General features: G+C 55.3%; 1 protein-coding gene across 3 annotated transcripts in view; it reads right to left on the bottom strand.

Annotated features, from left to right (window-relative positions):
- ALK (ALK receptor tyrosine kinase) overlaps positions 1 to 22,826 on the bottom strand; it is an 805,341-nt gene that overhangs the window by 32,045 nt on the left and 750,470 nt on the right. For 2 of the 3 annotated variants that reach the window (XM_085019699.1, XM_085019698.1), the window contains 8 exons: positions 14,690 to 14,840; positions 10,048 to 10,179; positions 9,158 to 9,302; positions 5,999 to 6,181; positions 4,677 to 4,775; positions 3,776 to 3,928; positions 2,654 to 2,758; positions 342 to 528 (listed from right to left, as the gene is read on the bottom strand). In XM_085019699.1, the coding sequence (XP_084875825.1) occupies positions 342 to 528; positions 2,654 to 2,758; positions 3,776 to 3,928; positions 4,677 to 4,775; positions 5,999 to 6,181; positions 9,158 to 9,302; positions 10,048 to 10,179; positions 14,690 to 14,840 (1,155 nt within the window). Of the gene's footprint in view, positions 1 to 341; positions 529 to 2,653; positions 2,759 to 3,775; positions 3,929 to 4,676; positions 4,776 to 5,998; positions 6,182 to 9,157; positions 9,303 to 9,885; positions 10,002 to 10,047; positions 10,180 to 14,689; positions 14,841 to 22,826 lie in introns of those variants that run through there. The other variant, XM_085019700.1, reaches the window with a different exon arrangement.

Below are 22,826 nucleotides of genomic sequence, written 5' to 3'. Positions count from 1 at the left end.
ACAGCCTCGGGCACAGGGTACCCTGGGAGCTGGGAGGGGAGCAAGGCTTGGGGAAGGCACTTGGGGGGCTTCTAAGGAGAGCTCTGGTGCCTCCCATTTAGTCCTCCTCTCACTGCACCAGCCCCACGAATACATGGGGTGTTAAACAATTAAACACCCCCAAACGGCCCTGAACCCTAAACGTTCTTCCCTGGGAGGCTGGGGGTGCCCTGAGCGGTGGCTTTGCTTATCTCCAGAGGAATCTGCCACGCAGAAATGACCTCCCCCGCCCCCAACAAGTCCTCCTTCCCCTCCGACCCCCACACCTCCCGCTGCTCTAGAGGACCGTGCTGGGCACTCACCGGATGAGGGTGATGTTTTTCCGAGGCACCTCCTTCAGGTCACTGATGGAGGAAGTCTTGCCGGCAAAGCAGTAGTTGGGGTTGTAGTCGGTCATGATGGTCGAGGTACGGAGCTTGCTTAGCTTGTACTCGGGGCTCTGCAGCTCCATCTGCATGGCTTGCAGCTCCTGGTGCTTCCGGCGGTACACTGCAGACAGACGGCGGTCAGCTGCAAGGTGGCCTGGGCAAGGCGGCTGGACCACCTCCTCCAGGAAGCCTTCTTGGATCTCCATTTCCTCCGCAGGGATCTAAACCTTTCCATCACACTTAGTCATACTAACAAAATGATTACAGATGTAAAAGCGTACCTTTAATTGAAAGAGTAAAGTAAGCGTAAAGCTTAAAATCATGTCAATGGAGAAGACGTATTGTTTCAGGCAGGGGCAGAGGCACAATAGTTGGGGTCTTCTGAGAAGCAGATCTAAGAGGGGATGAAATGGGCAAGGGTTTTCTTAGCGGAAATGCCTGTGAGAGATAATCTGGAGGGAACTCAAGGAACCTGGGAAACCACCAGCCGGTGTTGAAAGTCTGACCCCAGGTGAAGGATAGAGTGAGGGAAGGTGGAGCAAAGACCCTAAAGACGTTCCCCCATGACTGCCGGGAAGTTTAGGGGCCAAAGTCAGCCATCAGAGAGGTCCCGTGTCTCCAGGAACCAGCCTGCCTTAGTATCTCTGCTCTGCCCAGGTGCTGGGTGGGGACAGACATGGCAGTGGGCCATGTGGGCTCTGGGTCACCTGGGTTTCCTACAGTTGAAGAATCACCAAACCATATAGTTGGAGAACAGCCACGGATGAAAGATCTCTAAACTGGTGCCCGAGGACTTGTGTTCTAATCCTGCCTTTGTTACTTATAAGCTGTGACACTGATGAGTGACCTGTGATCTCTTTGGATCTGTCCCCTTCTCCGTAAGGAGGGAGGTAACCCCCCCACGCCCCATCAGCCAGGATTGTAATAATGAAATGAATTCATCAACATAAAATGGTTTGGGGGAGTTCTAAAGAGCTGTCCCAATGCAAGTGACCACAATCACTGCTATCTCCATGTGCGAGAACATTCCATCAGGCCAACTCCAAGGAAGATGATTCATGGGGAGGGGGCAGATTCTGTGTTTAAAGCTCAGCCCCACCACTTCCAGGCCAGGGCAAGGGAGGCAACTTCTGTGCCCTCAGGTCCTCCTCTATGAAAAGTGCCAACCGTGATCACAGGGGCCTCTGAGGATTCAGGGAACTAAACTGTGTAGTGAGTGCATAACACGTTAGCTCTGGTCATCCTGCGTTTGGAAGGGGGGCGTCATGGGACTCACACAGGCTCCATGGCCACCCCCAGAGTCCCTCCCCCAAGGGGCTGGCCTGAAAGTGCTGCCTGGAACTGAGCCTTTTCTTCTGCCTCCCTTCGGCTCCCTGCCCACCTGCCCCAGCATCTCTAGCAGTAAGAGCCTGGCTGGACCATCCTGAGCCCTCTGAGACCCGCAAATCAGCACTGCTTGGCTCACAGACCTCAGAGAAAACACTCAAAAACCAGTTCTGCATTCTCTTCGGGGTTCGGGGGTGGGGGAGGGTGGGCGGGACGCAGGACGCAGGGAGCGAGCCAAACCTGAAGAGCCACAGTGAGGCCTGGGGAGGGGGCGAGCTTTGGTCATGGTGCTCTCCTCCGAAGAGTGCCCTCCTTCTTGGCATGAAGAATTTGACCTTTTTTCTTTTTGGTCTTTTTAGAGCCCCACCCTTGGCATATGGAAGGTCCCAGGCTAGGAATCGAATAGGAATTGCAGCTGCTGGCCTACACCTTAGCCATGTGGGATCCGAGATGTGTCTGTGACAACACCACAGCTCACGGCGACACCGGATCCTTAACCCACTGAGCGAGGTCAGGGATGGAACCTGTGTCCTCATGGATGCTAGTCGGGTTTGTTACTGCTGAGGCATGATGGGAACGCCAAGAATTTGATTCTTTAATCTCCGTTGAAGATGACCAAAGTGTGTTAGAAATTTGAAGAAAATGGATGTTTCCAGTGAGAAGTGGTATCTTTGTAAGCAGCAGCGGACCAGACACTGGAGGTCTGGAGGCCCGGGGCTGAGGTGCAGAATCAGGAACTGCGAGGAAACAGAGCTGTGCTGGGGGGTGTGGCGTGGGGGGCTTCTGTTTTGGTTTGGCCTGGGCGGCCCTCCTCAACCCCCCACCCAGAGGGACACCTGGCCGAGCCAGAGGTGCTGTTCCATTCTGCCAGATCTGCCTTCCTGCAGACCCTGGAAGTGCCGGGGCTCCGGTACACTCACCGATCATGACGCCAGAGAAGGCCAGGACCAGGGCGGCCACGAGGGCGGAGGTCACAACGGAGAGAATCAGCGAGAGCGGCAGCTGGGGCTCCGGGGTGGGCGACACTGGAAGACAGGTCCCCGTGGGGCACCGGTGACCAGCCTACTTCTCCTCTGAGCTGGTCCCACGTCAGAAAGCGCCTCCCCAGCCTGGACAGAAGCCACCCACTCCTCCCCGGCCTGGACACCTTGACCATCCCCCTTCTCAGAGGCCCAGGGCCCGAAGTGGGTTCGTCCTGGTTTTACAACTTTTGACAGTAACTTTCCGGGGAGGGCGTCTGTAACAGGAACGAAAACCACAATCTGGACGCTGATCAATATCAAGTGCGCGTGGCAGGACGAGGATGCGAGGGGAGCCAGCAGAGGCTCCAGAAGAGAGGCGGTGCCTTAGGAGACTCAACATGAGCCAGTGAGAGAGAGAGAGGGCCTCTCTGTCACTCCTGAGGCTGGATCGAGTCCCTGTCCTCTGGAGCACGGGGCTCAGCGCGGGAGGGAGGCCTGGGAGCACGCTGGCACCTACCACACGGAGGCACCGCGCCCGGTCCCGGACCCGGCGGCATTTCCAAAGAGACATTGACAACTGGACGGCAGGGTCGGGAGAGACATGAGACCTGTGTCCCATGTGGATGGATTGAAAACATGGGTTATTTAATCTGAGGAAGACCTGAGGAGGAGGAGGAGGGGGCTCTGTCTTCAGACACTGCGCCCGAAGGGCTGCTGCAAGCGGGGGAGCCAAGGAGCGGAAGTCGGAGGGGACAGGTCTGGTGCTGCAGCTTCTCAACAGGATGGGGCGCCCTGCGAGTGTGGAGGTTCCTGGCGCTGGGGTGTTCCAGGGAAGAAGAGCTGGCACCTTGGTGGGGACGTGGGAGTCACATCCTGGGCTGGGGGTGGGACCAGGTGACTTCCGACGCCTTCATGAGTCATGGCCCACCCTTCACTGAGGGTCCCCCTGTCCATCTTCAGAACACCCGTGCTGGGGCAGTCAGGGGTGTCAGGCAGTTTATAAAACTGTATCCGAGATGTCCCAGAACCACGGAAACCAGTTGTGGCTTAAGCTCTGGGGCCCCTCCCTCACCCCCTTACCGATGCAGGAGACACCGTCCTCAGCCAGCACTGTCCCATGGTCACAGAAGCAGATGACCTTGTGGCTCTCGGGGTCCATGTGGCACTCATCGACCTCACAGTGGCTGCAGTTTAGGTAATGCTTAATATTCACTTCCCCATGGCCCTCCATCACTGGTGACAAGGAGAGAGGGTCAGCCTGGGCAGAGGCTGGGAAGGCTGCCCTGCAGCCTATCCCAGGCTCTGTGCTTTGTCTCCGCCTGGTCCCTGTTCCTATGTCCCACTGCCCCTGGAGGCGCTGCCTGTGCAGGAAAGTCCCCGGTGCATCCGGTGATGGAACTCAGACAGAGGGCATGTGGGTGCGTACTTGTAGGGACCCTTAAGTTGGCTGCTACAGGCACAGGGCCTATTACTGTTGCGTTTTCTAGGGCCGGCCTGCCTGGGAGTCAGTCTTCTGCCTCCGTGTTCATATCAGATCATGCATCCTTATTTTCAGAAAACCTGGTGAGCAAGCACTAGGAAGATTTGCCTGCAAGGGACCCACAATCACACCTTTGTAACCTGGCCTCACATCAGCTGCCCTGAGGTTTTATTTTTATTTATCGATTTTTCTGCTTTTTAGGGCTGCACCTGAGGCATACAGAAGTTCCCAGGCTAGGGGTCAAATCAGAGTTATAGCTGCTGGCCTATGCCACAGCCACAGCAATGCCAGATCCCAACCATGTCTGCGACCTACACCACAGCTCACGGCAACGCTGGATCCTTAACCCACTGAGCAAGGCCAGGGATTGAACCTGTGTCCTCATGGTTACTGGTCGGATTCATCTCTGCTGAGCCATGATAGGAACTCCCAAGCTGCCCTGGGAGCTGGGAGGGAGAACTGGCCTATGGAAGCTGGTTCTGCCACCTGGCAGAGGGGTACCTTTTAGAGCCGGGGTGTACAGGATGCCCAGTGGGTTGATGAAAGAAACCCCATCCTCCCCGTCCATCTCGGGGTCATTGTTTGAGGCCGCATTGCCACCTGTGGCCAACCAGAGAAGAGTTGAACGCAGAGGGGTGGGTGCCCAAGTCTAGACACTGTGCACATGAGCAGGGCATGCAGGGGGTCAGGGAGGGGTATGCGGGGTAGGGGGGAGAGAAGGGAGGCTCAGGGCACAGGGGCTGCGATTGGGGCTTGGCTCAGTCGATGCTGGGTGTGTGGGCCACTTTCTCCTTCAGATCCAGGCCAGCTCCCACTGGGGAGTCCCCACCACTCTGCTGGGCCCCCCTAGGAAGCAGTCTGTTTGAGCACGAGTCAGAAAAGTTCCAGTCTCCCCAGGCTGTGCTGGTCCCTCTTCCTGGCCAGGGCAGTAATCCTGAGCCGTCCCATCGGTCAGGGTTGGGGTCGGGGGATAGGCCCCTGTGCCTTTAGGCTCCTGTCCCTCCTTTCAGTGGGGGCTGGGTTCTCTTTGGGCTCCCCTCCCCACCCCGGGCTCCTCACCCCCCACCCCCACCCCCAGGGCTTGGAAAAGAAGAGCACATGGGTAACACAGCATCTCACACACGGCGTCAAGCGGAACATAGAACGTCACAGTGCTTGCATGCATTGTGTCCTAGTCTGTGGGGACGGTGGGGCCATCCTCTCCCAGCCTCTCAGCTTCAGAAGGTGGCTCTGCTCTGCTCTGCAGCCCAGAGGAGAGCTGGGGCCAGGGGCCAGCTGCTTGCTGAAGGGCTGGGCTGGGCCTGCCCGCAGCTGCCCTTAGGCGTAGCCCCATCAGCACGGACAGCGGCCTGCTTCTGTGCTTCTGGAAGCCGGTGGGCTGGGGCGGGGAAGGGAGAGGGGAGAGTCTGTGAGGCCAGAAGCCGCAAACCAGGCCTTTAGGGAGCTGGCTTGGCAAGGACTCGGCCAGGCCATCCCAAGGGTGGCACGGAGCAGGGTTCTCATGCTATAGCGTCCTTGGGGGTGGCCCAGAGAACAGCCCTCGAAGCCAGAGCCCCTTTATCTTTGGCTTTGGGGGAGGTGAGGAGTCACATGGGAATTGACCCTGTCTGATCGAACCCTCGAGGCAGGATGCTGGCTCGCGAACCAGCATCCTGCCTCTGGCTCGTGTGGAGGGGCTGGGAGGGAGGCGTGCACGGATACATCACAGTCCACACAGGAGGGCCAGGGGCGGGCAGGCAAGGGCCGGGGAGAGGACAGGGAGGTGGGGTGCCTAGGACTAAGAGGGGAGGGGGGGTGACACCTTGAACACGAATCATCTTTACCTATATATCCTCCGCCTCCTCCACCTGAGGAGCACCCCCCGCCACCCCCTCCGAAACCCCCTCTTGTCTCCCACCCCCACTTCTTCATGGCCTGGGGGCAGGAATGTCCTCCGGTGGCGCCCTCCAGCAAAGATTTTCCAGACCAGAGCAAGGAAGTGTTATCATTCCAGCCACCTCCGCCACCTGTGGGGAGAGAGAGATGCCTGAGTGAGGGGCTGGCTAGGTTTGGGCGGCTGTGGGGTCTGGCAAAGGAAGCAGGACTCGGGGTCTTTGAGGGGGGTGCTTGCCCCAGCTCCAGCACCAGGGGGCCGTCCTCAGTGGGCCCCTAGGGAGACCTGCTCTGGCCACAGCTTTGCACACCCGGATGGGAGCACGCCTCGTAGCCCTGCTTCCTGTCGGGCCTCTGGCGCACAGGCCTGGGAGCGTGCTTGGTCAGGGATGGGGTAGGCGGGGGACAGGCTGTGACAACACAACCAGTTCCTCTGCCTCCCCTCTGTGCCTGCCAACGCCTGAAGCATCACACCTTCATTTCATTCTCTGCTTCCCATCCCAACAAGACCCGGGACTCGCCAGTCCTAAGGCAGCCGACTGTCAAAACTCTGCCAAGGTCATGGCAGGGAAATTCCTAGCAGGAATCCTGGACTAGGCACCAGATAACCCAAAGGGCTTTAACTGTTTCCTGGGCAAGAACTTCCCTGGTCTGAGCCTCAGCCTCCTCACCTGTAACTTGGAGAATGTGAGACTCGCCTCATAGGGTTGACGTTAGGATCAAAGGAGACAGTGGGCATGTGAAATGTTTCATTCACACCAAGTGGGGGCGCTGTCGGGCATTTGGGAGGCAGGACAGACGTGTGTAGAAGCCCCACACTCTGAAGCTCAGGCACCATCTTTCCTGCCTGCCTCTAAGGAGCCACTCCAAGGTCAAGAGCAAAGAGGGCTGGGGGCGGGGTGGCAATGCTCTGGCAGCAGCTGGAGCTGCGCTTGCTTCTCCTGGGGCTGCTCTGAAATGTTCCTTGCAACTCTATCTTAAGGCCACAGACAGACCACAGCACATCTCTCCTGAAGCCCCTGAAATTCTAGAACCCCCACCTTCTCTCCTCATTCTTATTTCAAGTGACATTTTAAGAGGCGCTTTACTCCAAAGATCTCAAAGCCCTTTCTGTCCCAGCAGCTGATGGGTGGCTGGAACTGGGAGAACTAGCAGCGTTGGTTCTGCTGGCACCGTAAGGGTTAATCCGCCTGGAAGGGTCCTCTGGGAGCATTTGCGGCCAAGGCTCATCTAGACCCAGAGGGGGCAGCGGAGGGACATCTGGGTGGGGGAAGCTGCAGGCAGAGGGAGGCAGGTTTCAGGAAATGAGGCCAAGGTCAGGAAGAAACTTAGGTCCAGAACAGGGCCAAGGGAGCTGAAGGGAGGCCCCCAGGCAAGGGGCTGGGGACCTTCTCTCAGCCTCGGGAGCTGCAGGGCTTGGGTTTCAAGTGTCTGGCCTCCCTTCTGCTGGCCAGAGGGCATGGGCGGGCCTGTCAAGGCGAGAGATGTCATGGCCAGAGGGAAGGTCCCTCAGCGCCATTAGCCGGAAGAGGGACCTGGAGGCTCTGCGGGGCCACGAGCTTAGTAAATAAACTAGGATGAGATGGGCCTGATGCCGTGTCACCCGCCCCCTGCCCCTGCCTCTGCCTCCAGCACCTGACCCCTTGCCTCCTGCACAGCCCCAGCCAGCTCAGCCTCCCACCCTGACTCTCTTGCACCTGCAAGCAAATGTGTGGAAAAGAAAACAATGGGCGTAAAAATAAAGACAAATCAACAAATCATCAACCATGACGTTTGTAAGAAAGGGAGTTCCCATTGTGGCACAGAGGAATCAAATCTGACTAGGAACCATGAGGTTGCAGGTTCGACCCCTGGCCTCGCTCAGTGGGTTAAGGATCCGGTGTTGCCGTGAGCTGTGGTGTAGGTTGCAGACGCGGCTCGGATCCTGCATTGCTGTGGCTGTGGCTGTGGCCGGCAGCTACAGCTCCGATTAGACCCCTAGCCTGGGAACCTCCATATGCTGCAGGTGCAGCCCTGAAAAGACCAAAAAAAAAAAAAAAAATGGATTAAGTATGAAATAGTTTGGCCATCTTGAGGAAAAAAAAAAAATCCACAAACCTTCTATGAGCTTCTATGACATTTCTGTGAAATAAAACTAACACGTCTGGAAAACCCTACAGGACTGTTTTTGCAAAGTGCATGTAGAACAGATGCAGAGGAGTCTGTAATTTATTAAATGCAGGACAGGTGTAAGGGGCGCTGCAAATACCACTGAGGGCTATTCCTCACTGGGGACTCAATGATTCTTTCTCCTCCTTCTAATTCTAGCCATCTCTTGGTTGAAGAGAAAAGTTTGAATATTTATCTTAATTAATCTCAAATCTTAAATGCCTTAAAAAAATCCCCCCTCAGTCTGCTTGCGGAGAAGAGAAAAAAAAAAAAAGATGAACTGCCTTTTTTCTTTAGAGATGGCTGACTTCAGAGAAACCAGAGAATTCAACCCCCTTCTGTGTCTGCCCCTGTGTCTGCGTTGCTGGCTCTCATTAGACAGCACAGAGAACCCAGCCATGGAGATTCCAGGGAGATTTTCCATCGAGATGTGTGAGCTGCAGCCTGGGGTAGGGAAGTAAAAACAAACCGCGGGGGCCTGGGAGGCCTGATTCTGCTCAGATTTCTTCCACCTGCTCACATCCAGTTGCAGTTGGTAAAACCCAGGAGGCTGGGGCTGGCGGTCCAAATGTTGCTGCCTGCCTCATTTTCTCAGTGACTTTCTGCACATCTAAACCCCTCAGCCCGGTGGCCCCTGGGTCCCCAAGGTGTGGCCTGCCCTTCCTCTCTTTCTTTCTCTTTGGCTGTGCCTGTGGCATATGGAAGTTCCCGGGGCAGGGATCGAACCTGTGCCTCAGCAGCAACCCAAGCCTGCAGTGACAATGCTGGATCCTCAATTCACTGTGCCACAAGAGAACTCCTCGCCTTTCTTCTCTTGATCCCAGTACCAATATCCAGGGCTCCCAGCATCTCAAGGGCCAGGGACCAAAATGCCCACAGGTGTATGACAGCACCTGGCCGGGCTGAAGCTCACCCAGTCCGGGGAGAATGTTCTGGGAGAGGGTGGGCTTGCCGTGATTTACCTGCGGCTCCGGAATTGCCGTTCAGCCCTAGAACTGAGGAGTTATTCTCCAGCCTCTCAGGGTGGAACGTGTCTGTCTTGGCCCCGTAGGCCCTGCCACCACCGCCAGCTGCAATGATCAGGGGCACTGGCACGCCATCCTTCATCTGTCAGGGGAGACATTCAGATTGAGAAACCAAGCTGGGCTCCCATTCCGGAGACCCCTGAGCCGTTCAAATGTTTAAATGTGTCCTGGTGTTTGCTGGGCAGTGGGCTCCGAGGGCTCTCATCTCATGTTCCAACAACCCATCAGCTCTCGGGCCGTCCCTTCCCCAGCTCCTGTATCAGTCCAGGTTCAGTAATAAGAGAGGCAGAAACACTAGGAGATATGAATATACATGGATACCAGGAGGGCAGGATCAGTCTTAGAGGTTGTTAATGCAGCCCCTTTCCTTAGGCTTCTCTCTAGCCTCGGGGTCTGGGAGCTTGTGCTCAGAAGTAGGTCTTCTCTCTTTTCTCTGCACCCTCAGGGGTCTCTTAATCCTGAAGACCCCCCCAACTTCCAGATTAAGCCCTCGCTTCACTGTCCCTGCAGAAGGAGGTAGCAGGAGAGCTTTGCCTATTTTGGATGATGTCACAAAGGTCCACCTTAGGACAGGCACAGTTGGGACCCTCTGGACTGAAGCAGGATGGCAAAGACCCGAGTGGGGAAATCGGGCTGGGACATCAGCAAGAGGACAGCAGCCTGACCTTTCTCGGACAGACAGGGAACCTTCTCTCCCTCTGGATCGCGGTTTCCCCCACTTTAAATGAGGCTAAGAGCACCCGAGGAGCTTCATTCCCAGCGCTGTCCGGAGGACCCAAGGCAGGAGGCAGAAAAGGCGGTGCAGGGAGCTGGCACGCAGCCCTCACCTTAAACACGTAGGTGGCTCCGCCCCCTCCTCCGCCCCCTCCGGCCCACTCGTGCACGCTTCTGTTCACGCGGATCTCTTCTTCGATCACGTTGTTCTCGCCAATGCAGACTTTCTGGATTAATCGGTTGGTCTGGAGAAAAAAAAAAAGTACCCCAGGTTTGTGCCCAGACCTTCTTCTATGTTTAAAGATAGAGGGTGGCGATTTCTCAATTAGCTCACAGTTGAGCTGAGGAGACAAAAAAATACACACGGGTAACTGTGGCTCTGGGTAGTATTAGAGAATAGACCACAGGGACAGCTTGGAGAGAAACTGTATGGGAAGCTGAGGAGGGAGAGCCAGGCTTGGTCTCGGACTAGAGATCTGGGAGGACTGCCTGGAGGAGGTGGTATTCAATGGGGCTTTGAAGGATAGGGAGATTTTCAAACACAAAGAATGGGGGAACGTTAGGGCGCTGCAGGGTGGACAGTAGCATGAGCCTGGGGGAAGGAGGAAAGTGGGGTATTTAGGGAAAAATGCAAGGAGTTTCTTTGGCTCAGAAAAGTCCATCTTAGGACAGAAAGATGGTCCCAGAGGACCTGGGAGGCGCCTTTGGACTCTGAGGAGGGATGTCCTTCTTTGCAGTGCGACAGAGCTGGAGGATTATTACTGGGAGTGGGAGAGGGAACTAAACTGGACAGTCAGATGGTAGCCGGACGCCATGAGTGCAAACAGAGAAGCTAGACTTCATTCTCTAGGCAGTGAGGAGCCATTGAGGTTTTTGGAGAAGTTGCTGTTTGAAGCATCACGGAAAGAGAACGAGACAGTGGGAGGCCAAACGCAGATTTTATTCCGCTCTGCGTGGGCCCAGGCACCCGTCTCTGGGGAGAGGCTGGAAATTCCTGTCACCCAGAATCCTGGATTCCCTGAATCAGGAGGGCAGTGCTTCAATAATAGCCATCTTGCTTGTCGGTCAGAGCTGTTGGGACAAACTCTCCGCACATCGGCCTGACCTCAGAGGAAAAGGACTTTGCTTTCACTTAATTGAAAAAAGGCCAATAAAACAGCACATTTTCATCGAATGTTCCTGTGTAACCAGCTGGTGGACCCGGCAATTCATCTTGAGCCCTTCCTTATGCTAGAGCACTCATGGGGGCCAGGAATGAGTGCTAGAGAAATTTCTAGATAAATAGCTGAGATGCAGTTTGTTTGATGGCATTTTGGATTTAATGATGGAGATAATTTGATATTCTTCAGAGTGGGTTGAGTGTGGGTGGAAGGCTCTGAATTGCTACTGTGGAGAGCTGACGTTTCTCCTGTGTATGCACAGTGCCGTACAGGGCTGGGTGGGGGCGGTGTGGTGTGGACTGTGCTGGAAGGAAACCCTGCTGAGTGCTGCCTGGGGAGGGCCTGAGATGCAAGCGGCTTGTCCTAAGGGCAGAGCCAGGGACAGAGATGGAAATGTGTGCTGCCCACTGAGCAGAGCGGAGCAGAGAGTGCCAGGTCTGGTCTCCCTTCCTGACTGGAGATTTGCTGGGCCACGGCGGCGAGGCACCTCACCTGTCTGGCTCTGCCTCCTCTGTAAATTGGGGAGCTTCCTACTGCAAACCAGTGGTGCTAAGAAGGTCCATCCCCTTTGACTCTGCTCCCTTTCCTCCTCTCCTCTGCCTGGCAGCAGCAGCGGGGTCCCCACTACTTTGGGGATGCCCTCTTCCCACGGACAGAATCTGCGGATGGCTGGGGATTGCTGGACGGAGCAGCCTGGGCTGAAGGATGGCTTTTGTCTAACTCGAGCCCATTCCCCACTGCCCCAGCTCAGGTGTCTCCTTTGAACTGTCTGGGGTAGGAAACAGTCTACTGGATTCTCAGGCTCTATCTTGTGGGGCCTGCAGCAGCATTTGGAGGAGCAGATCACTTTTCCATGATTTGCTTTCTTCCCCTGACATCCGTGAGGCCACACCCTCTGGAATCTCCTCCCACATCCCTGGCTCCTCCCCCTTTGTTGGTTGTCTTCCCCTGTCCTGTAAATGTTGGGGTTCCCCAGGGCTTGGTCCTCGGTCTTCTCCATCTGTACCACTCCCTAGACAATCGCAGCCTGTCTCAGTTCACGCTGATCTCTCTCAGATTCCTATCTCCTTTCCAGACCTTTCTCCTGAATTCCACTGGCCTGTATCCCATCATCCACTAGCAGCCTCCACCTGGCTGCCTACCAGATCAATCCAACCCAGTAAACCTGCTCCTTCTGCAGCATTTCCCAACTCAGAAACCTGAGAAACCTGAGCCATGCCACCAGGTGAGGTGTGGGAGGAAGTGGAGAAGCAGGAGCTGAGGGGGTGTGTGTGTGTGTGTGTGTGTGTGTGTGTGTGTGTGTGTGTGTGTGTGTGTGTGTGTGTGTGTGTGTGTGTGTGTGTGTGTGTGTGTGTGTGTGTGTGTGTGTTTCCAGCAACTGGAGTCCATCAGTAGAGCTGCCAAAGCCTGCAGTTTAATTCTTAGGGTCCACTTCACTCTTTAGAAGATCCTCTTGAGTCACCATTTTTTGGGGCCTAGGGAGGAGTGGAGATTGAGGCGGCGCCTGTAAAGGGTGTTTCTCCCTTCCTTAAATGACTCCTGAGGGGCAAGGGTGTGGAGCAGCTGGGAAGACCAACTCCTTTCCCCATGCCCATGCTATGCCCCACCTGACCAGCAGAGGGGGCTGTCCTCTGTCCCTGGCTTTTTTGGCACTTGGCCTGTGCGTCCACAAAGTTTGAGAACAAGTAGGTTGATGAATAAAATGATAAAATGCAGCAATCCAGAGGAACAAGTAGATTACAAGTGAATTAAAAAGGAGGGATGCAGTCCTGTGAAAAGACATAACTGATTACAATCCAATCAAGTAAAAGTCCCTTGCAGAAGTCAATGCAATCTTTGTGCTTAAATGAAAGAATTACATTAGTACTCGATAAATTCCTGTGAAAATTACAGCAGCTTGTAATTTAATGACTTAATATACTACAGTATAGTTGAAAAGTCCTGATTATAGTTGCTAAATAAAAGGTTAGAGTCCAGACATTTCTCATGCACGAGGCTGTCCCTGCAAAGCTTTGTTTTAACCCTCTAAGGGGTAGGGTGGCGGTGGGGCACTGTACTCCTGGCTCCCAGGCTGGAGCCTGACTCTTAGGAGCCCTGAGTTTACTCTGCGGAACTGAACCACTTTCTCATAGCCCTTTTCCAAGTCTGCTCTTGAATAAATAAGTTTCTGAAGAAGGGCTCTGCGCCCTGGGCCCTAGAACCCAACCCCTGCCCTGGCCCCTCCTGGGGAAGAAGTTCACAGTCCAGAGGGGCTGTGGCCTGGCTCCAGGTAGAGACCCGCCCTGCAGGGTGCTGTGTTCCCACCAGGGTCCTGTCTTCCCAGCACAGGCAAGAGGCATGGCTGCTGCTTTTTTTGTCTCCTCTGTCTCACCCTCCTGGTCATTTTAGGCCACGGCTGGCTTTAAGTGCCACTGTTGGCGCTCTCCCTCTCTGACAGCTAAACGTCCCAGTGGGGTCAGGAACGGGAATGAAGCATTGTCTCTGGGGGTTGTCTGGCTTGCCAAGGGATGGGTTATAAGTGAAAAGGGGAAAAGGCTGTAGAAACTGAGGCCCAAGTGAGTGTGGGGCAGCCAAACTAGGAGCCAGAGTCTCTGTGCTGGGTGGTGAGTGGCCTGGACAGGTCCCTTCACCGCTGTGGTCTCCATTTTCTCATCTGTGAAATGGGGACATGGAATATATGCTCTCCCAGCTCTGAGTCCATGCTTTAAAAAATATCAACAATTTTAATCATACAAATAATAAATAATATGTGAATGCATTCTTTTTGTAACCCTCTCAGACATTACTGACAAAGCACCCTCAACTCTAGGCCCCTCTCCAGAAGCAGCACTGCTATGTGTATCTTTCAGAAATTTTTCTATGGTTTTATGTACCTATATGTGGCTATGAGTCTGCGATTTCAAGCTGAACAAGACATGGCTAGTCTGGTATTTTTCTGTGTTGTTTTTTTTTTTTTGTCTTTTTAGGCCCCCTCCTGTGTCATATGGAGGTTCACAGGCTAAGAGCTGACTTGGAGCTGCAGCTGCTGGCCACAGCCACAGCCACAGCCACAGCCACAGCAACGCCAGATCTGAGCTGCATCTATGACCTAACCCACAGCTTGTGGCAATGCCGGATCCCTTAACCCACTGAGCAAGGCCAGGGATCGAACCCGCATCCTCATGGATACTGCTTGGGTTCTTAACCTACTCAGCCACAGCGGGAACTCCAGTATTTTCCCGTTTATAATAACAAGGCTAAAGACAACGGTGCCCTCCTGAGAAAGTGTGGGAAGTGAGTTTCAACTCACACTTTTGCTGCGAAGGACAACCCTCTGTCCGCTCAAGCTCAGTTCTTCAGTTTTAAGGGTTGCTCAGGAAACCCAGCCTCAGCCTCAGTTGCTGTAGGATGTGCCTCTCAACAGTCACACTGCCTGCTTTCTCCTGCCCCCAAGTGGCCGTGGAAAGGGAGGGGCATTTGCAGGTGGAACAAAGGGTGATTCCTGCCGTCTTTGAACGTGAGCTTCCAGAAGGAGTGTGTCTGGCATTGGTGTCCTCTGAGGGACCTGCCGGGGTCCCGCTGAGTGGGGAGGTGAAACCTGGCTCTGGGCACTTACACTGGGGCAGGCGTCTTCCCCCTGCTGCCCGACCAGGATGTACAGGGTGTCGTCCTTCTCCAGGTTGAAGATGCCCAGCACAGACACGCCGTGGGACCGCATCATGGTGTTCTTCCCGCCTTTCCCGCCGGCGGCTCCGTAGCCTGAGATGCTGCAACAGGACAGAGCGCGTGGGCCACGAAGTCCGACTCCCTTCCTGCCCCCACCCAGCAGCTCCCAGCGGGCCCAGGGCATCACCCTCGTGCTGGAGGGCTGGCCCCTGCATCAGCCCGTGAGGTCGGCAAGGAGGGTCCCCTCTCCACGGAGAGACTGCCAAGTTCAGAGACGGACAGGGAATCGTCTTGTGCACAGAGCTAGGAAGGGAAAGGACAGGCAAAGGGCACACGAGAGGAAGAGAGGGAGCAGGAGATGGGAGAGGAGAGAAAGAGAAGACAGACAGGGAGAGTTTGTATTCATGTGGGGTGTTGGGCTGATGGCATCTTGAACTCCCGGGATTTCCTGTCAAGGATGCCTCTCCTTGTCCAAGATCAAAGGACTCAGGTGGCCCACCTTTGACGAGGAACAGATGTTCCTGTTCCGTATCTGTAGGATGGGAATAAGAAAACCGACCTTCCAGCCCACCATGGGGTGAAGATTAAAGAAATTAAGTCATGCAAGTCTTAGGATTGTGGCTGGCACTTAATAAGCACTCGCTAAGTATTCATTATTATTACTACTGGTGGGAGTAGTAGTAATTGACTTGGTACAAAGTTTTAAAGTCTCCCCGCGGCATCTAGACACAAGGAGTCCCACATGACGGAGGAGAGAGGTGTTTACGAGCACAGACTGTTTATTCCCATGGCGCCAGTAACTCCTTCTGGAGCAATATGTGTGCCGATGACAAACAACCAATCATGACGAACATAAAAACAGTGTGGGGACGCGGGAGTGTGTCTGCTGCCTCTTGGATTGTTGAGATGAAGTCACGTAAGGATGGGGGAGAAAGAACCCAACTGGTGAACCGTATCAGGTGGGTGGGGTACCCGCTACACACACCTCCCCAGAGACGGGCTGCCAGGGAAAGGGACTTGAGGGGCTTTCGTGTCCCTGTGTGTTCAGATCCAAGGTCCTTTATGAAAAGCTTCCAGGGAGAGCTGCAAGGTGGTTTTGCACATGCGCACACACAGTGGCTTCTCCACCTGTAATTCCTGGCAATGTCTTATGTTCCAAGCATGCAAGGGACCTCCTGGGGGCGCTCCTAGGGTGGAGCTCAGCCCTGTTCTGCAGGGAGGAGCCTGGAGAGCTGGCGGGGGGCTAATGTGGTTGGCCAGGAGCAGAGGTCTCTGCAGAGAGCAAAAGAGAGTCTCATGCCCACCGCCCTGTTTTGGTGGCCAGGCACTGATGGGAGCTCGCTGCAAACTGGCGTGAGGCTGTGTGCCCAAGACGAGACTAGAGATGGGCTCCAGGCTCTCGAGGGGTTTATGGAGAAACTGGGGAGACAGTCAGAGTTATGCCACGGAAATTGCACCAAGGGGGTGGCAATGCAGGGGAGCACAATGGAGGGACCAAAGAGCTCTGGGGTCCCACGGCCAGAGTGAACCATTTCCTAACTGTGTCCTTTCAGAGTCCCAGCTTCTTTCCTCGTCAAAGAAGAACCATTTATTCCTTTCCAAACTCACAAGGGTGTGGGGAGGTTCAACATCAGAAGGAGATAACGGGGTGAAAGCCCTGGGAAAGGGGCACAAATCCGGGGCCCTGGGAAAGAGGCAGACGGCTGTCAGGCATGGAGGCAGTTGACTGGTTTGGGGTGACTGTGGGGTGCAGGTTTGAAGTTGGCTTTGCAGTGGGGGGGTAGGACTCAGACCAGCAGAAAGAGGTGGGGGGCAGGGCTTGTGTGAGCAGAAGTGAAGGGGGAGGAAAGCCAGGTGGCTGGGAGTAGGGGGGCAGAGGGGAGCTATAGGTCTGCAGAGCGATGAAAGGCCAGTGCCCGAGAGTCCCATAATGTGCCAGGCGTGAATGCATATGGCACACCCCCCCCCAATAGCCATCAGCGGTCGCTCTCAGCGATCTTATTTGACAGATGAGAAAACCGAGGCCAGAAAGATGACGTGGACCGGTCAAACCCTGGTCCATACCTCCACCTTTTCCCTCCTGGAGGCCTCTTCCCCTCCAACACGCTGCTGCGAGGTTTATGGGGAAGCAGGTGCCAGGGTGGTCTGAGAAGCCGTTGCCCCATCCTAAGTCACGCAGACCCTCAGCCAAACCCTCCCTCCTGACGCATGCGAAAAGGAGAAGCCATGGGCACAATTCGAAGGCCGAGGAAAAAGGAAGGCTCATGGGTGCAAGGAAAGCAGGCCAAATTATTTAGCTCAGAGAAGGGAGGCCTGGCTCAGGGGGTGGGGTGGGAGGTGGGGGTCCAGAGACTCTGGAGTGTGGGGATCACCGCCTCCATCCTGCTCGCCCAGCCCGGGGTTCTGGGGCTTTGGGGGCTTTGGCAAGTGGCCTGTGAGAGCTGCTTCAACCCGAAGGCGCGGTTTGCTTAGAAATCGCCGAGAGGCAGTCCTTGCCCTGCCCACTCCTGCTGTGGCTGGGAGGTAAGCTGCACCCTTCCCATCCCCTCCGCATCATTTGCATACTCATTTGCATCAATCTGCATGCATTATGAATCATTCTGAACTCTTTCACATGTTTAAATTTAGCCAAATCATTATATTTTAGAAGTTGTTTGTTCCTGACGCCTTTTTCTCCCTCCCGAGAGCCTTCTTTCCTATTTCTCCTGCTCCAACCAAGTCTGAACTCCAGCCCCATCTGGTTCTTGACCTCGTTCTTCGCAGTGAGATGGGATGAAAAGAACCCCAAATTCTGAGTCACATGCTGGATGCTCTGCTGGCTGTGTGACTTGGGACAGCTTGGTTCGCCTCAGCCCCACATCAATGATACAAATGAGGGCAGGGAGGCCTCGTGAAGTCAGCAGAGGAAGAGAAAAGATTGCAGACTGCGGCCAAATGCAAGGCGGGGAGACTCTGGACTGGGGTCAGCTCTACGGACCCCAAAGGAGACAGAGGAGCTTGGCCCTCCCTGTCAGTGGTTTGGTTTTAATTTCCTGCGTCATGGCCTTGGCCCCACATTTCAGTGGGACTCAGACTGGCTTAAAGCCATGGGGAGCTGGCAGCTGCCACTTGGACTGGCTGCAGAGGAGGCAGCCTCAGGCTTGAGGCCTGAAATCCCCCCCCCCCCCCCCCCCCCCCCCGCCCAAGGGCCTCACTCCGGTGAAAGCTTCTAGTTGCTACAACAAGGCCAATCTCCTTAGGGGTGGGCTGTGCCACAGTGAAAAAAGCACAGGCTGGATGTAGACAGACCTGGATCCAAATCCAGTTCTGACACTCGCCGGGCCTGGGGCGAGGTGAGACACTTCCCACCCACGTGGCCGCCCTGCACTTGGTCCACCTTGAGAGCCAGCACCGCCTGAACTTTTGTGTCCAAGGCATTTGCTTACTTCTGGTCCTGGCCCTGTCACTCACCAGCTGGGTGACCTTGGGGAGGTTATGCACCCTCTCTGAGCTCCAGTTTCCTCATCTATAAGAAGAGGTAATAATATTTACCTTGAAAGGTTGTTGTGAGAGTTAAATGAGATAAGGCCTATTAGGGCCCTGGTTCAGCCCCTGCAGGGGCGGGTAGCTAGTGAGTAACAAATAGTGGCTGCTGCCCTGATGTACCCCTGGGGGAGCCTGTCTCCTCCTCTCCTGGGGTGACTTCTGGGAGGCAGAAGGGGGACAGTGAATGAGGCCCGGGTTTCCAGAGAGCAGAGTAAGAGGTGGAGCAGGGCCCAGGGGCCAGGGTCAAAGGCATTTAGTTTCAGCCAGGACCTGCCTCCACAGGGAGCCAGTGGGAGCGCAGGCCAGCCCTGGCTCTTCTGAAGACCCCCGCACTGTACGAACCATGTGACACAAACTTGTGCCAGAATGATAACCTCAGCCTGACTCTCTGAAGCTTTCTTCACATCCCTGGTAAACAATTTATTTTTGATGGTTGACAAGCGACAGCAAATTAATATACCTGCCACTCAAGTGGGGAAAATGACTCGCGGTGATTCCAATTCACTGGAAATTACAGGATACTGTTCTTGACAAGCTGATGTTATAATTTTTTTGTTTTTCCTCATCTAAATCCATGTCCCCTGGTCAGAATGGATGCTTATTGGGTTCGCGTTTTGTATTATTGACTGTGAGCTATTGTTACCTGATGTAATTGAGTTGTGAATCTTTTTTAAATAAAGAATTAGCAGCAAATCAACGTGGCTGCCTGCCAGATCCTGAAAGGAGAGCACAGCTGGTGTGCAGCACACCCCGGAGGGGCTGCCTGGCATGGAGGGGAAGGAGTGAGGGCACCCCACTCCGGGAAGCAGGAAGCGCCACGCTGGGCTCTGCCTCGGATTCCCAGGGTGACCCTGAGTGAGTCCCTTCCGTCTCGGTTTCCTCTGTGAAATGAACAAGGTCCACCCCGCAGATGGTCTCAGCCCCCAGGGCTGCTGTCAGAGCACAGGAGGTGGCAGGGGTGTGCAGGCCTTGGTTGGTGCAAGATCTCTGCTCAGACCTATTGTCCAGATGGGTCATGGGAGCCATCAGGCCACAGCCCCGGGGCTCAGCAGTGGAGGCCTGTGCTCCTGGCTGCCCCAGTTCCTTTCTGGTTTTGTACCAATGAGCAGGGCTCATGGTCCCCTCGTTCCCCATCACTTTTCTGACCCAGGAATATTGCAGCTGGAAGACGTCCCAGGGGCCTCTCCCTACAACCCCTCCTTCTACAGAGGGGCCCTGGAGAGGAGGGAAAGCACACTTGCACGGTCATACGAGGGGTCAGGAGTTGAACCCCAACTCCATTCTGCCTGCAGCCATGGATCTTTGCACAACGCTCCCCCTTCCCCCTCCAGCCCTGACTTCCCCTGCTCTGGGCTCTTCACGGGGATGGCTATCTGCACAGTTACTCTGGCAACTAATCACGCGTTGTGACTCTCTTCGAGAACTGTCTAGAACTTTACTGGCATTGCGGACTGTTATTGAACCTTTCTGCCTTGTGGTCTGTGCAAAGGCTGCAAGGCTCGAGTCTGTCTTCTCTACAAGTTCTGCGGCACCTCCTCGGTGCCCAGCAGACAACTGGAGCCTCCTGGCTCAGAGCCTGGCATGCGGTAGGTGCCCATGGCTGTTCGTGGAATGGAACGACGGTGTCATCCAGCTGCAAGTGCTGGTCCATGGCGCCTGGGGAGGAAATGAGTGCTGGTGGCAGAGGCCGGCAGGAACAGCTGCGGCCCAGGCAGGCTGCCTGCTCGGCTGCCTCCAGCTGGGATGCGGGACCTCTTGTACCTTATGTCTGAGGAACAAGTGAACCCTGCGAGAACTGCCATCGGGAGCTGTGGGCTGCACTAGACAGATGTTTCTATGGCTACCTGTGTGTGTGTGTGTGTGTGTGTGTGTGTGTGTGTGTGAATGGGGGAGGAAGAGGGCTGGGAGGGTCGTGGAGGGCCGGAGAGGCAGGCAGGCAGGAAGACAGGCAGCCGGAGGCTGGAGGGAGCGGGGGAGGATGAAGAGGAGAAGGAGTCAGGAGGAGAGAGAGGCTGGCCAGCTTCTCTGCACACATGGCACTAAATCCCCAGCAGCCTCCAGCGCTGGGCTCTGCCAGCATCTGTCTCCACTGGACAGCAAGGTCGAGGCTCTTGCCCAGCACACACCCCACAATTCATGCGCCTGTTCTGATCCACCTCCGCCCCCACCACCGCGGGCACTCAGAGCCATCCATGACTCAGCAATCTCCGGGATCAGGTGCCTCTCTGTCACCCTAAGCCTTGTGGGTCCTTCTCAGTCAGGGTCCTCGGGACTGTAGCTGTCACTCGCTGTCCTGGCTGTCCCCCTGGGAACTGCCTCACCCCCAGGCTCCTCCCTCAGTCCTCCAGTCACGTGGGTTCTACCTCCCTGTTTTGGTCCAGCCTCCTGTGACTCTTGCCGGGTGACCGCATAGCCTCCTCTGCTCCCCCTGCCTCCCTGCTTGTTTCTCTCACCACCACCATCAGGCGGTCACCAGAAGGACCTACGTGTGTGACAGGGTCCTGGCTCAGCTCCCACAGGCCCTGGCTTTGTCTCAGGGGCTCCTTCCACCAGCAAGGCTCCCGTCTTCTTCACAGACAACCCTCTCACCTTCGGGACTTAACTCAGGCTCTGTCTCCTTGTGGAAGCCACCCGTGAGCTCAGGCCCCCTCCCAGGCCTCGGCGGCAGCTCTGCCTACACCTACGGTACCACGGTAGTACCTTCTTCCTCACACTGAACTGCTTTGTTCCTGCATCAGCGGGGGCTCCTCTTGGGCAGGGGCTGGATCTTGTTCCCTTTACACACTCAGTGTCAGGCGCAGTGTCCTGACACGTGCTTACTATGGTCCCCCGAGGTTTGCAAAGCAGGAGGGGAGCAGGTCTGGGCACCAGGACTTATGCACTTGGGGGGCTTAGGTACCATGTCCCTTCTCCTGTTGGGCAGAGGAAGAGGCACATCCAGGGGGCGGGGAAGCCCAGGGCAGGAAAGCAGTGGGGGGGCACGGAGGTGGAGGCTTAGGTTTTGACCCTGCAGCCGCACCCCTGCCCGCTGTCCCCTTCCCAGCGGGTCCTTCCTCTCCTCTTCCTGGGCCTCCTCCTTCGAGGCGGTAGATGGAGGAGTAGAAGGTGGTAGATGGACCCCAGATCAATGACCAGTTAAAGAGTGGGGGTGTTTGCGCCCCCAGGCCACAGCGGCTCCACCCTGGCAGACAGCAGGTGCTTAATAAGGGTTAGTTCCCTTTCCTTCACCCCTCTGACCCGTCCACAGAGAGATGGGCTGGGGTGATAATAGGGCCAGGCCTGGGGCAGCAGCCAGGCAGCACCAGCTGAGCGCCCCCTCTTTCAGGAGCAGACAGACTCCTCCCAACCTCGCTGTTGCCACGTCCGCCCTCCTGTGTGTCCCATGTCTCTCTCACTAGATGAACTGCACTTACTAAATAAGAACTAATGAATATGGAGAAAATTTTGTCCAGAAAAAGGGCACTTGAGGTCTCAACCTGGATATTCTGACCTAGGGACATTCTGGTGTGGTCTGTATAGCAAATCATTAAATGGTCTGCTTCTGTCATGTGACGTTATGTGACCAACAGACATTACTGTCCAAGTCCTGAGCCTCCTGCATCCATAGTCAAGGATGAGGGGAGGGCCAGGAACATCTGTAACAGCCTTTATTGGGCTAAAAAAATACAAGGAATCCACAGCAACAACAAAAACCAAACCCAGCATTTTCAGGGGTTGGATTCATTCATTCTGATAGGGTGCTATCTCAGGCCGGCGTCAAGAAGTCCCACAGATCCCAATGTCCCCTTGACCAATTTAGACACTTGGAAGTGTCCTCCTCCAATAGAAAAATGGCTCCTTGTGTGTGTTTCCAAGGAGCGTTCAGCGGGCAGAGCTGGGGCTCGAGCTAGTCTCCGTATTCCAAAGAGAGACACAGAAACCGTTCTGATGTGGGCAAGGTGACAATAGATACTGCGGCAATTCATGCAGATTAGAAACCTGGCTAGACTTAGATATGGCTCTGATTAATAAAACATGGCAAAATGAACTATTATTTAGTAAGCACAGGTTGGCAGACAAAAATCTTTCAAAACATGGGCCCATCAGAAGAAGTCAGGAAAAAGTTCTGGGAAGCAGAGAAGTGGGGAACTACAATTTTTCCTGGAAATGCTGATTTCTCTGCAGCTGGGCGAGGCACCCACTGCCTCTAGGGCATGTGCAAGGCACTTGCACTTGATCTTCCCAGCCAGCTGGGCAGGTGTTTGCAGCCTCCAACCACTGCGTTTTATAGATGGGGAAACAAAACCGCAAGAGGTGAAACAGCCTGCCTGAGTTTGGAAGTGGGTCTGGTTCATACTGTCTTAGGGAGAACGCAGCCCAGGAGGACCCGGTAAGTGGTGCCTGCTGTGTGGCCGTCACTGTGGGCAAGTCAGGAGGGGACGTCCAGCCAGTGCGGGTTGGGAGCTGCCTGGGCAGAGGTGGGACAATGGCTCCTGTACTGTTGAGGTCTCTGTCTGCCTTACCCTGGCTCCCTGCTTTCTTCTCCATGTTTCTTTTTGTAGCTGGGGATCTGCACCAAGGGT

Source organism: Sus scrofa, chromosome 3 (genome assembly GCF_054392235.1).
Source record: "Sus scrofa isolate SSC_HxYL_T2T_F1_AM1 chromosome 3, Sscrofa_HxYL_maternal_Yorkshire_Landrace_v2.0, whole genome shotgun sequence".
Classification (NCBI taxonomy): Eukaryota; Metazoa; Chordata; class Mammalia; order Artiodactyla; family Suidae; genus Sus; species Sus scrofa.
This window is presented reverse-complemented; position numbering and strand designations above follow the sequence as displayed.